Source organism: Rhinolophus sinicus, linkage group LG03, assembly GCF_036562045.2.
Source record: "Rhinolophus sinicus isolate RSC01 linkage group LG03, ASM3656204v1, whole genome shotgun sequence".
Classification (NCBI taxonomy): Eukaryota; Metazoa; Chordata; class Mammalia; order Chiroptera; family Rhinolophidae; genus Rhinolophus; species Rhinolophus sinicus.
In genome coordinates, this window is record NC_133753.1 from 71,691,964 (window position 1) to 71,708,853 (window position 16,890).

A 16,890-nucleotide genomic window follows, 5' to 3' on the forward strand; every position below is an offset into this window, starting at 1 on the left:
AACGAGTAGAGATGTCTTTAATTCATCTTTGTAATAAAGTGCAAATTAGAAAAACACATTAAATGCTACTATTCATGAAATTTCTCTTTGATCTGCTTTTCCAAAGGCACCTTGGATTTCTGTGGAGAAGTGAATAAGTCACTTATTAATATTTGTTTTACCTTTTTCCCACCTGGCAGTAAATGCATTTTTTTGGAGAAAATATATACAAAAATATCCAGATAATTTCTAGGTTTTGTTTTTATTCATTTTTTATTATAAGGATTTTTTTTAGATATATTTTTTTTTATTGGGGAAAGGGAACAGGACTTTATTGAGGAACAATGTGTACTTCCATCCAGGTCTTCTTCCAAGTCAAGTTGTCTTTTCAATCTTAGTTGTGGAGGGCACAGCTCAGCTCCACGTCCAGCTGACGTTGTTAGTTGCAGGGGGCACATCCCATGCAGGGGGCACATCCCATCATCCCTTGCGGGAGTCGAACAGGCAACCTTGTGGTTGAGAGGTCCCGCTCCAACCAACTGAGCCATCCGGGAGCTCAGCTCAAGGTGCTGTGTTCAATCTTAGTTGCAGGGGGCACAGCCCACCATCCCTTGCGGGAGTCGAGGAGCTAAACCAGCAACCATGTAATTGAGAGCCCACTGGCCCATGTGGGAACCAAACCAGCAGCCTTCAGAGTTAGGAGCACAGAGCTCCAACCACCTGAGCCACCAGGCTGGCCCTATAAGGATTTTTTTTTTTAATTCTTGATTTTCATGAACAATTGGAAGACTCTACTGAGAATTTTAGTCATTTTTAACTTGCGGTGAAGGTCACATATAGATCCCTCTGAGAATTGGATTAGAGCTATAGATTCCCTTCCCAGACAAATACATATAACCTCAAACACATAAATTCACATACCAATGCAGCTTATAAGTTTTCTGAAGTCCATCCTCAGACTCCCCAGTGACCATGGACTTTTAGGTTAAGACCTCACAGGTTGGAGGGTCTTATGATGTAATGATGGCATTGATTATGATATATCAATAATAATATGGATCTATGTATGAGATAAAATAAAGGAATTTTGCCTGAAAGAGAAGGATAGACTTGATGACTCCAGTTCTGTAGTAGTTCCAGAACTCAGTCATTTGGTGATGTCCATGATGACAATAAGAAAGAGAGTGACAATAGAGAAAACTTGGAGTTGAGTAGTTATTACATCCATCCACTTTCACCTCATTGTTTTCTTGTTGAAACTCTTAGCAAGTGAAAAATCCCCCCAAAAGCCTGCTACCACCTTCCTTAGCAGATCCTTCAAAGCTTCCTTGACTTGCTCATTGCGCAAGGCATAGATGAATGGATTCAGCAGTGGTGTCACAAATGTCGTTACCACTGTCACTGCCCAGTTAGTGTCCACAGAGTCACTCTGTGATGGCCGCACATAGAGAAAAATGGCACTTCCATAGAAGAGGGTCACCACCATCAAGTGGGAGGTACAGGTCGAGAAGGCTTTCTGACGGCCTGAAGCAGAGGGGATGCGCAGGACAGCCAGGACGATGTGACCATAGGACACAGCAGTAATCATAAGTGAGGACACAATGACAAGAGAAGCCAGGATAAAGTCAGTTTCCTCCAGTTTCTTGGTGTTGGTGCATGCCAGGCGGAGCAGTGGGCCACTGTCACAGAAGAAGTGCTGCACCACAGCATCCTGTTCACAGAAAGGAAGCAAGGACACAGCCACTGTGGGGCCAAGCACTGAGAGAAGGCCCCCGAGCCAGCAAGCCAAGGCCACTTGAAAGCACACAGTACCATTCATGAGCAAGGGGTAGTGCAGAGGGTGACAGATGGCCAGGTAGCGATCCACAGACATGATGGCCAAAAGCAAGAACTCAGAGGCCCCAAGAAAGAAGTAGAAATAGAATTGGGTAATACATGCAGCAAAGGAAATAGTGTGTTGCCTTGAGAGGAAATTGCTCAGCATCTTGGGAATGATGATGGAAGTGAGTAAGATCTCTAAGCAGGACAGGTTACCCAGAAAGAAGTACATGGGAGTCTGCAGGCGAGTATCAGCTCCTACCACCCCAACAATCAACATGTTGCCTGTTAGAGTCACCAGATAGACAAGAAGGAAGATAGAAAACAGTTCTGCTTTTGTGCTGTTGAGATTCGGGACACCTGCCAGGATGAACTCTGTCACAGCACCGCTCTGGTTCCCAGCAGGAGCCATTACCTTCACTTCCTGTGCAACAAAATGAACATAATTTTGGTGAGGACAGGTCTTCCCCAGAACAATCCTGAAACCTATTTAATCATGATATGGCACACATATCCCCACTTTCTCCAATCACAAATCCTCTTAAGATTTGAAAGATCTGAAGTTCTCATCTAATTGAATTTGGAACTGGTATAGATTTTCCACAAAGGGTAGTTAAAATTTAGGTATGAAAATGCCAAGAGCCTCCATCTTCACATCTCCTATTCTCAGATCTTAAATGGTGATACTTCATTATTATAATAACTGTATCACTGTGCATCCAAGTGGGGCAAAAATATCAGAGAAATGAGTTTATGAAGAATATGATTTCCATTCAATGAGGACCAGGAAAACAGGCAGCAATGGGATAATCTGCTTCTTTTGTGCTTTTCTTCCAGGGATAATTCCTCAGATGCTCCTGTTCTGCCTTGTAAACAAAGGGGCTTTCTGATTCTAAGGAGGCTGTATCATGCTGCCCCTTCCTCAGGTCATGGTCAAGTCAACCATCAGGGTCCATCTTTCTCTTCCCTTAGAAAGAGTGTCTTCAGCAATGTGATCACTGCCTTAGGCTTGAACAGGCACACTTCCAGTGCAGGACAATAATCTCACTATGCTGCAAGCTATGTCACTATAAGAACAACATGAGGCTGAAAGGCAAGGGCTGAATAGGACGGTGTTAAACCATTCATCTATCTATGAAAAGACATAATGCATTTACCTACAGTTCTTTTCATCTCTAAATGGTTAAAAAAATGTTCCATTCAAAGCCAGGTCTTCATTTTTTTTGCTGATGTGTTTTATGTATAAACTCTCAGTTTTCCTGTTTTAGACCCCATCTTCCCTGGTTCCTGGCATTAGCCAGAGTGCAGGGAAGGATATGGTTAAAGAAGTCATTGGCTTCTAACCAATCCCTCTAGTGAAAGGTAGGATCCTTCATGCATAACTTGAGCTTCCAATGGAGATGCTCCAAAACAGAGATTGGTTGATCCAGATATCAGGAGCCCAGCTAGCAGTAGTGCCTGCTAGAAAAAATGGTGAGGATATAAAACCATAAGAGAGTAAGAAAGACAAAGAGAAAATAATTCTTAAAAGAACCAAGGCAGATCTGTGATTCAATGGAAATTGACTGATAAATCTGTAAAGGAGGCTGAACCTTCATTCAACAGTGGATGACTGGGAATGTTTCTGCCTTTATCTGTCAACCACCACAAGCCAGAGCCCTGCAAAAGTACTGGGGCAACAAAGTGGGAATAAGAGAAAGAATCGAGTTTAATCAGCTATGGAAGGCCACAATCATCATCCAATTTTCTCCTACATGGCACTCAGAGGAAATGTCTATTTCCCAAGTAACACAGACATAGTATCTTCTCCCTGAAGACTTAAAATGGTATTGGGAATTCCTTCCCTGGCTTCTAGGTTGGGAAGTGATAGGAGCCCCAAGGGTGTGACAAGATAGGAGAAGATTCCCTGCATTATCTCCAGTTTCTTCTGCTTCTCCCAGCCTTGTGTTTTATCCTCTAGTAATAGCATATACTATACCATACACTCAAAACTTTATTTAGAATTCTGAACCAATGTTAACATTTTTCCATTTGTATTCCATATATGCCCCTGACTAAAAACTTGACTAACTCCTATTCAAACTCTATTTACTCTGGTGCATATGAGTTCTTCTGAGTAACTTCCCCTATCCACCCCTCTCAATCCCACCACTCTTCCCATTCTCCGACCTGAACTGTGGCACATTCTGTTGATCTCAGTCTCAATACTTAATCCATTGTATTGTAACTCTGCATTTTCATCTGTGTTCCCTGCCAGACTCTGCACTCCTAAGGCAGAAATTATATTTTGATCTTTACATATCCAGCACAAAGCAAGTACCTGGCATACATTAGGTGCTTAATAAATTATGTGAGCTAAAATTCTCTGAACCCCAACTTAAGGAGCAGCTGCTCTTGTGAGATGAACACCAGTTAAATCTTGAGCTGAGAGGAACGGTATACAGGTCCCCCTGGAACTCAGTTTGGCTGAATTCCATACTCCTTTTTAGAGAAAAGAAAATACCTAAATGAAGCATGGATGAGGTATGAGAAGTGCCATCACTTTATATTCTGAGGAAGGAGTGGAGCTGGTAGAATTGGATGAGCTCAGCTGAAAAAAATTAAACTAGAAACTGAAGCTCTTGTTTGTTGAGCTGTGGGAAAGAAAGATCTAAGCAAAAAGATAGACCATAAGATCTAAGAGCTAGTAAATCACATTTGAGCCATACATGTTTTTTAAATTTTAAAGCAAAATGCAGCAAAAGCAGCTCAAAGAGGGAAATTCATAGAGGTAAATGCCTATCTCAAAAGACAAGAAAGTTTCAAATAAACAACTTAACTTTACACCTCAAGGAACTAGAAAAATAACAAATGAAGCCCAAAATCAGTAGAAGAAAGGAAATAGCAAAGATTAGAGCAGAAATAAATAAAAACAGAAACCAAAACAACAATTAAAAAGATCAGTAAAACTAAGAGCTAGTTCTTTGAAAAAATGAACAAAATTGACAAATTTTTACCTAGACTCACCCAGAAAGAGGACCCAAATAAATAAAATCAGAACTCAAAGAGATGTTACAACTGATACCATAGTAATACAAAGGATCATATGAGACTACTATGAACATGAGCAATTATATGCCAACAAATTGGACAACATAGAAAGAATGGATAAATTTCTAGAAACATACAACCTACCAAAACTGAATAGTGATAAAATAGAAAATCTGAACAGACCAATTACTAGTAAGAAGATCAAATCAGTAATCAAAAATCTCTGAACAAACAAAAAACCAGGACCAGGTGGCTTCATTGGTGAATTCTACCAAACATTCTAAAAAGAATTAATACTCAAACTCTTCCAAAAGAGTTGAAGAGAAGGGAACTCTTTCAAACTAATTTTACAAGGCCAGCACTACCCTGATACCAAAACCAGACAAGGAGGCCACAAGAAAAAAAAAATTATAGGCCAACAATATCCCTCATGAACGTGGATGCAAAATCCTCAATAAAAGATTAGCCAACAAAATTGGACAACACATTAAAAGGATCAAGCACCATGATTGAGTGGGATTTGTTCTAGGGAATGCAAGGTGGTTCAAAATCTGTAAATAGTCAATGTGATACATCGCATTAACAAAACGAAAGGTAAAAATCATATGATCATCTCAGTAGATGCAAAAAAAAGGCATTTGACAAAAATTCAACACCCATTTTTGACAAAAACTCTCAACAAAGCAGGGATAGAGGGAATGTACTTCAACATAATAAAGGCCATAAATGAAACACCCACAACTAACATCATACTCAGTGGTGAAAAGCTTTTCATCTAATATCAGGAAAAAGACTAGGCTGCTCACTCTCACCACTTTTATTCAGCATAGCATTGGAAGTCCTAGCCAGAGCAATTAAGCAAAAAAATAAATAAAAGTCCTTTTCAAATTGGAAAGAAGTAAAACTGTCATTATTTATGGATGACATGATATTATATATAGAAAACCCTAAAGACTCCATTAAACAACTCTTAGAAGTAATAAATTCAGTAAAGCTGAAGGATAAAAATCAATACACAAAAATCAGATGTGTTTCTATGCAGTAATAATTAACTCTCAGAAAGAGAAATTAAGAAAACAATCCCATTAACAATTACATCAAAAAGAATAAAATACCTAGAAATAAATATAACCAAGAAGGTGAACGGCCTGCACACTGAAAGCTATAAGATATTTAAGAAAGAAATTAAACACACAAATAAATAAAAAGATATTCCATACTTACAGATTGGAAGAACTAATATTGTTAAAATGCCATACTACTCAAAGCAGTATATAGATTCAATGCAATCCTTATCAAAATTCCAATGACATTTTTCACAGAAATAGAACAAACAATGCTAAAATCTGTAAAAGACCCTGAATAGCCAAAGTAATCTTGAGAAAGAAGATTAAAGCCAGAGGCATTACATTCCCTGATTTTAAACTATATTTCAAAATTATAGTAATTAAAACAGTATGATATTGGCATAAAAACAGATACAAAGATCAATGGAACATAATGGAGAGCCCAGAAAAAAAATCCACTCATGTATGGTCAATTAATTTATGACAAAGGAGCCAAGAATATATAATGGGAAAATTGGACAGTCACATGCAAAAGAATAAAACAGGACCACTATCTTATACCATACAAAATTAATTCAAAATTGATTAAAAACTTGAACATAGGACCTGAAACCATAAAACTCCTAGAGAAAACGTAGGTGGTAAGCTCCTCGACATAGGTCTTGGTAGTGATTTTTTGAATCTGACACCAAAAGCAAAAATAACAAAAGCAAAAATCAACAAGTGGGACTACATCAAACTATAAAGCTTCTGTACAGCAAAGGAAACCATCAACAAGATGAAAAAGCAACCTAGTGAATGGGTTTTGCAAATATTTGTAAATCTTATAGCAGATAAGGGGCTAAAATCCAAAATATATAAAGAATTCATACAACTCAATAGCAAAAAGAAAACCATCTGATTAAAAAACGGGCAGAAGAGGGGCGGCCGGATGGCTCAGTTGGTTAGAGCACAAGCTCTGAACAGCAAGGTTGCCAGTTCAGTTCCCACATAGTATGGTGGGCTGTGCCCCCTGCAACTGAAGATTGAAAACGGCAACTGGACTTGGAGCTGGGCTGCGCCCTCCACAGCTGGATTGAGGTACAGCAACTTGGAGAAACACACTGTTCCCCAATATTCCCCCATAAAATTTTTTTTAAAATGGGCAGAAGATCTGAATAAACATTTTTCCAAATGAGACATACAGATGGCCAAGAGGTGCATGAAAATGTTTTGCTTTATATCAATAATCATCTGGGAAATGCAAGTCAAAACCACAATGGGATATCACCTCATGCCTGTTAGAATGACTATTATCAAAAAGACTAGAAATAATAGTGTTGGCAAGGATGTGGAGAAAAGGGAACACTTGTGCACTGTTGGTTGGAGTATAAATTGGTGCAGCCACTATGGAAAACGGTATGGAGATTCCTCAAAAAAACTAAGAATAGAATCACCATATGACACAGAAATTCCACTGCTGGGTATTTACCTGACAAACATGAAAACCTAGCTCAAAAAGATATATGCACCCCCATGTTCATTGCAGCATTATTTATAAGAGCCAAGATATGGAAACAACCTGTGTCCATTGATGGATGAATGGATAAAGAAAATGTGAGATATGTATATATATATATATATATATATATATATATATATATATATATGCACACACACACACACAAATACAATGAAATGTTATTTAGATGTAAAAAAGAATGAAATCCTACCATTTGCAACATGAATGAAACTTGAGGGCATTATGCTAAGTGAAAGAAGTCAGAGAAAGACAAATACCATATGATCTCTCTTATATGTGGAATCTAAATAAATAAATAATGTCGTTCATAGATATAGAGAACAGACAGGTGGTGGGAGAAATGGATGAACTGTTTTTGCTTGCAGTTTAAATAATTTTAAAAAATAAAAAATGTTTTTAAGTTTTTAATTGAACTATAAGGATTAAGGCTACAGCAGAAAGATGAGATCAAAGTCAGGTAGTTTTTTAAAATTACATAGCTTATTATCCAATTGACAATTGTTTTGGTATTCAGCTTATAATACTTTCAAATGGACTTGATCATAGGACTATCCTAGTTTTTGCATTAAATAGAATGTGTTAGAAGAAAATATTGCATTTATATATTGCATTTATTTTAAAAATATAAAACATACTCACATGGCTCAAAAATAAAAACATAACAAGTTATAGATTAAAAAGTCCTAGTCCCCCATCCCCATCCATACCATATTTCCTTCCCTAATTAACCATTTTCATTATTTTATTGTGCATCTTTCCAGTGAGACATATATATATGTCAAAATGCTTATTTATTTACCTGTGACCTTCTTATGCTGTTCTTCACCTTGTTTCTTGCTTACAAGATACCCTGGAAAACTTTGTCTGTACATAGGGAGCAGAAGAAAAATATTTAAACTAAGGTGACTATTAGCTTGACAAATCTGTTGAATGAGTGAATTGTAACATTCTTGAATTATACTTCTGCTTTAATTATTGTTTGATATCTCTTTGACTTCAGTTTTCCTCATCAGTAAAAATCCTATTGTGGTAGAAATCACATCAAAATATTTAAGTATCAATTTGTAAGTAAAACAAGTTACAGCAAAATGGTATGGTATCAGTTTGCTTCAAAATAAAGTGAGTGGGGGTTTAGATAAAATTAGCTTGGCCATGAATTGGTAATTCATGGAACTATGCATTGCTTACACTGTGATTCCTTATACTATTCTATTTTTAGTATGTTTGAAATTTTTCATACTAAAAAAGCCTCAGAAATATGTAGTGACAATCAGGTATCTATTTAAAGACTCTAAGTTTTTAGGAATACACAATTTCTTCAGTAAAATTTAATGAATGTTAGAATACTTCCCTGAAGATGACAACTCTAATTCCACAAAATTAACAAACCAGCCACTGGGGAATGTCAAATACCATGTGGGCTACTTAGAGCCAGGAAGTGTAAATAATGAGCTACCAGTTCCAACAGGAATTCAACCCTCTCAGCAACAACCTGCTTTCTGATCCTAAAGTAGTGGATTCTCTGTGTTTTTACCACCACCACCCCCCAAACAAACACAGAGAATCACAGTTCAAACTAAGGAAATAGGATTCAAAATAATACATTGAATGCAAAAGCCTATCTTTTTCATTATGACAAATTCCTTCAAATGAACAGTTATTCTCTTTCTTCTTTTCTTCCCTTTCCATGTTTTAAAAGGGAAGTACATAACAACATAGGAAAACAAGACAGAATACCATTACCAAATATTTACATAAAGGGAGCTTCCAAGAAAAAACAAATAGCAGATAGAACTGAATTAAAAAGAACAGAGAAATACAATGCAAATCTAAAATACAAACAGGAGATACCTACTCCACAGTCCTTGATTCATACATTTTAACTGACACTCAAATTCATACATTTTAACTGACATGATTTTATATAACACTTTGAAAAAGAAATCTTACTGAATGACATGATCAAGTTTAAATACATCTCTAACAATTATAAAATCACTATACATATGTTAGGTTTTACAACATGTAACTTTTTTAATTAAAAAGAATTTTTAAATGAAATTTACCTTTTAATGTGAAGCCTGTACTTGAGTTTGCTGCATAAATACTCAATTATGAGTCAAACTTGAGATAAGCATACATAAATTTCATTTTCAACTGGGAGGAGATGGTTTTTGTCCTTGATACTTATACTTAAGCAGAATAAGCTTGCTCACACATGTAAGAAATCAAAAAGTGCAACAAAATATTGATGAATTTCCTCTAAATGGGAAAAATCCAAAACTTTTCTAGGGGCAAATCAGTAAATCTCATCTTGTGTGTACGATCTGACATTGGCTCAAAGTCAAATTCATAGACTGAACAGAAGATTCAGAGAAAGGGTCCCTCATTCAATCACTTTTTTAGAAAGGGAAAGAAAATAGTTAAATTTTTTCTACAGTTCATCCAGATGGTTTCAAATAAACGATGATAGTCTTACTCAATCTCAAGCCCAAGTAGCAATGGAAACGTTTCAAGATCCTGTACAACAGAGTTCAACAGACTCATGTGATAAAAAAGATCTGCTAAGTAGGCTTCCTTTTCCCTTCATTTTTGAATCACACGACAAATTCAGACAGTATTTTCTTGAAATTGCTCTGGCAAGTCACCTCTTTTAGTTCAAATACTGTTAGAACTTTACTAAGCTACAAGATTTCATTATGTAACAGGATATTTACATGCTCTTTGTCCAGGTTTTCACATAGTTTAAAAAAATTTTTCAAATGAACCGATCTTTATTTAATAAAGTTAACCATTTTTTAGCATTGTCCAGAACTCTCTACATTTCTTCCTTAGAGCTTTTGACACTAGTACCTCTCTAGAAGAAAACAGTGTGTTATGTCAGATTTTTTTTAATAAGAGGTCAAACCTCACATAGAGACACTGTTGAAGGGACACCATCAGGACAGATACCAAAAAATTCACCCCAGGATAGACCTTTTGATTCCAAATATGAAGACAGAATATAACTTTTTAATATATAAAGCATTCATTTATTTTTAGGGTCTGATTTTGTTGTCCAAAGTAATTTTTTTCTCTAAATATGAGTTTTCTTCCTAACGTTTAAGAGAATATGATGAGAGAAAGCATCTTGAGTGATACAAGCCCTCATGCATGGTAGAATCCTGTTTCTCCACAGTTTCAGGAATTCTCTTCATCTCTCTTATATCAGAGTGTACTATCCCTGTTTTCTGTCTTTCTCTTTGTTTAGATCATCCAATAATTTCATGAGAATGTGTAGGAAGTAAATTTTTGAGACCTTATAAATTTTGTGGTAATCTTTTTGTAATTTTTTACCCCCCCCCAAAAAAAAATGTAATTTTTGAAACCTGAAGCCTTTCAGATCTTTTAGAGTGCCTGAAAATGCATTCTACACTACTGCTTAACTGATAATATGACTGGTTATAGAATTCTGTTAGAAAACATCTTCCTTCACTATTTTGAAGCATTTTCTTCCTTGTCTGCAAGCTTCCAGAGTTGGTATTGAAAAGTCCTAAGCCAATATGGTTCCCAGTACTTTACAACTTGCTATTTTTTTCCTCTTTGGAAAGGGGCAGGTAAAATCACCCATGGTTGAGTACCACTGATGTACAGAAAACCTGAACATCTCCTTCGAGCTGGAATCAAACTGGTGATCTAGAATGTCTTCCGATCTACCAGATATGTCAGAGGGCACATCAGTTGACTAGGATTTGTTTCTTCTTAGTGGAGATGTAAACACCAAACAAGGCATTTTATTTTAGAAGACAAAGTGGAGAAATCGAGTTTTTGGAACCACCTGGGAGGGTAGCTGTTGCACCTGCCCTTATGAAGTTCTGAAAATCTTGAAGTCAATAGAGTCCAAACAGCCTTAGAATCAATCACCTGGGGAATTAAAGATATCTGTATCTGTATATCTCGGTCCACACCATTCAGAGATTTTGATTAAACAGGTCCCACTCAACAGCCATTTCCAGATGATCGAGAAATGCCTTGTGGGTAACAGACCAGGAGTTTTCGGGTACCAGTTTATGACCCTCATCCCTTCCTTCTGCTGTTCCTGCTTCAAGGACCTGCACCTGACCTGGCGAGGATCGAGGATTGGCTGGATAGCTTCAGGCCCAGATGCTGCCCTCTCTGACCCACCCTCTTGGAAACAGGACCACAAACCTCAACTCCTGAATCACAAAGTCACAATCGCTGAATTCTGTGTCACCCTGAGCCTTCGAATCCCCAAGGATGTGCGGGAAGCCCAGTCACTCAGCAGAGGGGCAGGGCCTATGAAATCTGTATCACACACTGGGGCTGCCTGCCTTTTACACGTGTTGATTGTTTTATTCTTGTTGGTTGGCTTCCTTTCAGACTTGCCACAAATTTCTTAGGAAGATAAACAAAGGTTGAAACTAGTTAAGGCCACAAAATCCTAGCTTCAAAGGAGTATGACTCATAACAGAGTTTTAAGGATTTGCAAATGATTGAGCACCTACTTAGTGCTGGAATCTAACCAACAAACTAAAGATGCCAATGGAACTCTACAGCCCTCCCTTTTACCAACTGAGATAGCAAAGGGTGCACACAGGCTCCACCAAATTATTTCTTCAGAGAAGGTGAAAGCCCTCACATGGTTTTACCCTCTGTTCCTAAGACATTTGGAGATGTCTTCTTTCTGTTGAGAGAGAGAGAGAGAGAGAGAGAGACAGAGAGAGCGCAGATGATAACATCATTTGAATTTGATGGGTTAGGGGTCTCCCAGGGCATCTCAACGTTGCAAATTGACCCTCTGAGTCTGTTCTTGTTGCTCTGGAACTTTGCAGGGAAATGTCAAGAACAGAGGACAGTGCTAAAGCTCCCTGCTGACAAACTCAGTGTCTCCCTGAGCAGAACCATCAATACACCCCTGCAAAGTTATGCCCAGGCCCCAGAAGGAACACCATCTCTAGGCCTTCCTCCTAGCCCAGTGACACAATACGAGTATGCTCATTTTTCCAAGAAAAACATTTTGGTGAGAAGTGATAGGAGAAAGTCCTGCAGCTATACAGAGGCCAGACTTGGGCTTCCAATACCTGCAGCTACCCTCTCCCATCAGGCAATTTTTACTATCACAGAAGAGTCTGTCCTCCTTTACACATAACTTTCATTTGATGGCTGACACCATTTTTCAAAAGAGAATTAGGGCTCAGTCAGGTTTTAACTTGGCACATCGCATCTAAAATAAGAATTATATCCCTAGAGCAGTAGTTCTCAACCCTGGCTGTTCTTTAGAATCACGTGTGGAACTTACAAAAATTCTGACGTCGAGGCCGCACCCTAGACCAATGACGTCAGACTCTCTATGGGTTGTATTGGAGCATCAATATTTTGTCACATTTCCCAAGTGCAGCCAACTCCAGTGCCTGAGGATATTCCAATAAGCCATTCTATTTCTTTTAAGGACATCTTACTTGTCCTGCCTGTTAATTCAAAATCTGCTTGGGCCAGCAGCTTGTTCTCCATATGCCTGCTGCATCGCAGCCAATAAAGTTCAGTGTGGAGTTAATGTATTTAAACATTGGGGTAAAGTGTGGGGTACAGTATTTGGCAGTCACCAAATACTACTTGGTTGCCATCGCCAGACCACAAACCACTGCATGTGGAGTGCCAGGCATGGTGTACCAGAATAAAGTGAGGTTGTTCATAGATTAAAATGAGAAACCAAAAATATAGAAAGGGCCCTTTCCTAGTCCCTCTAGGTCTCTCTGTTTGTCACACCGTATACAAAAATTAACTCAAAATGGATCATAAACCAAAACTGTAAAATATTTAGAATTTAATCTTTGTCAAGTTGTGTTGGGGAAAGATTTCTTCGATGCAACAGCAAAAGCATGACCTATAAAAGAAAAACATGATTAATTATATTTCATCAAAATTAAGAATCTCTTCCTTTCAAAAGACACTGTTAAGAGACTGAAAAGACAAGTACACACAGGAGATAATAGTTGCACCTTTAGTCTTTTCTCCTAGGGGGCATTTGACAATGTCTGGAGATGTTTTTGGTTGTCACAGCTGGTATAGTACTACTGGTATCTAGTGGGTAAAGGCCAGGAATGCCGCTAAACACCCTATAAAACACATAACAGATGCTCACAGTAAAGAATTATCCAGTACAAAATGTTACTATCGTCAAGGTTGACTAGAGTAACAAGCCACATAAACAAACTTAACTCTTGCCTCTTTTAGACCACAGGCCAGTCAGGTTCCATTACCACCTACTAAAATTAACCAGTGACTCCTTCTCAAAGACCAGAGGAAAGGACAATGTTTGGATTCAAACCTGGGTACAGTGGAGCCCAAAGTACTCTCTAGGTATCAAAGGCCATGCACACCAGGCCGGAAGGGCACTGCCCTCAAGGGTCAAAAACTGAAAATGTTCCTTTTTAAGATCAAATTCTGACTTTGAACCCATCCTAGGACTCTTTGCCAGCTAGGTGGGGGTCAGAATGGTCTTCCTTGGCTGGCTCAAGTCTGGGAGTTGAATCAGTTCTCTGAGTTGATGAGCAGTTGCCTCCCTTGATGATTCACTTCCTGATTAACCATCTCCTTTGCTGGAGGTGAGCCTGGAGAGAGAGATGAAAAGAGAGGGTAGGTGACAGTGGGGGGTGGGGGGAGTGCCCTTGTGTGGGGAGACCAGCAGCAGGTGGAGAAATAAGAGAAAATCCTGTGGGAAACACAGTAAGCTTCTGAAAGACAGCAACAGGGACACTTCTGGTGCTGTGTGCAACTGACCAAATATTTTCTTCAGCTCTGCTTGGGACTTTTTTTTTCTGAGTGAATACTTACAAAAGTATTCTGAGTGAATACTTGGGAAAGCATTCCAAGTGATTACTTAGGAAGGTATGATGAGTCAAAGGCTCATTCACTCCTTGCTGCCTCTGTGCCTGACTTTATAGGACACACCCTGCACTTTCAAGGTTCCAAGACTCTCTACCTCTCCTCTCTCGACTTGAAAGCCCCAGCTAAATGTCATCCCTTTGGCAAAACCTTATGGGATTCCTTCCAAACAGAACACGTAGATCAGAAGAAGTGGGTCTTTTGGTGGTCCAAGTATCAGACTGACCTGTGAGCTGCCTTGCGGGAAGTTATGTGTGAATCATTCATTCACTGGTCTTATCCCCCCAGTCCAGAGGTCAGTGTTCAAAAAAGTCAGATACTAGGGGACCCCCTGCATGGATTTACAGAACGTATAACCGGAGTGATAACATCAACAGTTATCAACAAGTTAAAAACAAGACACTGGCAGCGGAGGGATTCAAACCCACGCCTACGAAGAGACTGGAACCTAAATCCAGCGCCTTAGACCGCTTGGCCACACCACCAAGACTATAAAGTGCTTTTCTCTATAATTAGCAATTATATCATTTTGCCCGAAATTTTCAGGCTTCTATATTTTCAACTCTAAACCCTGATTCTAAATATCAACGAAGGATGCTAAGTAAATTATTCTCTCTTCCGCTCCACTAGGACTCGAACCTACATGCTCCCACCTTGAACAGCTCTTCTTACTCCAGGAGAGATCTTCAAAACAAACTGGCTGCTCCGGAAGGAAGCAAATCTCTTAGGATCTAGACCGTATTGTCTTCGGAAAGGCAGGGATCGCGTCAGCATCAGCTTGAAGCCCAGTAAACACCCACAGGTTTATTTATTTATGCAACGGACCAGTGAACTCCCTGATTTAGGCTCCAGATTGCTTGGGGGTAGTGCTGAGGATTGTGGTGTGCAATAAAGAACAGCAAAGCTGGCTTTCCCTGGCTCCACCTCTTGCCTGGACTTCAGTTCTTTGCTAATTTTTGAGTTTGATACTTTTCGATTCTGAAACCGGGAGATGAGTCTTCGCATCTCTTGGAGGCGTACGCTGTGCGTTAAACAACCAAGAAAAATTCTTGTCTCCTAGCTGCCTTTTGCTCCCTGCGACCTAACGTGAAGGCAGTCAGCGCTAAAGCATGCCAGCTCCTTCCTTAGGCCTGAGCCGAGGCTGCCGTCTTCCTCCCCCCATTCTGCATGCCTTTCAAGTCGGATCGGTTCCTGCATGCAGCTGGGAAGCCTCCGGTGCTTTTCTTTGGAACGTAAATCTCTGCGTCTCCCAGAGAGGGGTCCCTTTCCCCTGCGCTGTCTTAGGCGCGCGGTCCGCCACGCGACGGCTATTGTTACTGGCTAATGGGGAAGGAGATGACGGGATCCCCGCCCCACCCCACCCCTTCCCTAGGGACTGAGCCCAGATTCTGAGCACAGGCTGGTGTTCTAATGCCTGAGAACTCAGTGTGCTTCTGCTCCTCATCTTCTCCTGCGGCCCAAGCCTTCAGGCCTCGGGACAGGAGCATGGAAGCAGGGCCAGAATGGGCGAGAAAAATAGATTCACACTCCCACTCCTCTTGACACAGGAAAGAATAGCCACACGTCAGTCTGAGCCTCACCTCAAACGTTAGAGCTTCTGTCTTAGGGTCCACCAAACTCGATTTTCCACGGTCCTTATGTGAAAAGGAACTCTTGCTCCTTTTGATTACAACGAGGTGGAAATTACAGAACACCCATAGGCGGAAATGTGTCTCTTTTGCTAGTGTGTGGCAGGAGCAGAGGATTTAATTCACAACTACTGCCTAGACTTGCAGAGAAAAACAGGTGACTGTCTCAGCAAAAAGCTCGGGCATGTTTGGGGCAGTTTTCTGCCTTCCAAGGGCAGAAATTGTGGCTCCCTGGTGACATCCAATTACATCCTTCATTTGATAAAATTAATAATATTTGGGGGCAAATTTCCACAAAGAGGCTTTAAACAGGGATGTTGTATATGTTCATGTTCTATGTTTCACCCTCTCTTGCAAATATACAGTCTCTATTACGGAAGAAGCCCCCAGATCTGGCTTAACTTTTTAAAGTAGACAATAGTCATTGTCTCTTAATCACTTATGCTTCCCAAGAGACGGGAAAATTAATCCCATGATGGTAGTGGCGGCTTTCAGGACACATAAAGGGCATATTCAGAAAAGCCTCCCATAAAATTCTATGGTCTTTGTTATGGATGGAATGTTTTCCCCCCAAAAAAAACATATATAGACGTTCTAATTCCCAGTACCTCAAAATGTGACCTTATTTGGAAATAGGGTCCTTACAGAGGTAATCAAGTTAAAATGAGGTCCTTAGTATAGGCCCTAATCCAATATGACTGGTGTCCTTAAAAAGGGAGGAAATGTGGACTCAGATCTCTTCCTGAAATCCCGTAAGTTTCGACCTAAAAGTGAAGGGAGCAGGCGGGGAAGGAAGATTGCTAACTCTGAGATCTGTGGGATCTCTGAACAAGAATTGAAATGCATTTTCAAAGGTCGCAGTGTAAGCATGTTGGGGCTGGAGCTCCCTTCTGGTATGGAGAGAGATTACGGAGAGAAAGATGCCAAGTTTCAAGCAGCAGTGGTTCTCAACCCAGCACGC

General features: G+C 39.5%; 1 protein-coding gene across 12 annotated transcripts in view; it reads right to left on the reverse strand.

Moving 5' to 3' along the window:
* The window catches only part of OR6S1 (olfactory receptor family 6 subfamily S member 1), a 25,109-nt gene continuing 8,219 nt past the window's right edge, over window positions 1–16,890 (reverse strand). For 2 of the 12 annotated variants that reach the window (XM_074327971.1, XM_074327969.1), the window contains 3 exons: window positions 8,216–8,280; window positions 2,955–3,258; window positions 1–2,221 (listed from right to left, as the gene is read on the reverse strand). In XM_074327971.1, coding sequence (XP_074184072.1) covers window positions 1,214–2,209 — 996 coding nt within the window. In that variant the 5' untranslated portion in view covers window positions 2,210–2,221; window positions 2,955–3,258; window positions 8,216–8,280 and the 3' untranslated portion in view covers window positions 1–1,213. Of the gene's footprint in view, window positions 2,222–2,954; window positions 8,281–9,482; window positions 14,028–16,890 lie in introns of all 12 variants that reach the window. The other 10 variants (XM_074327968.1, XM_074327967.1, XM_074327962.1 and 7 more) reach the window with 8 other exon arrangements.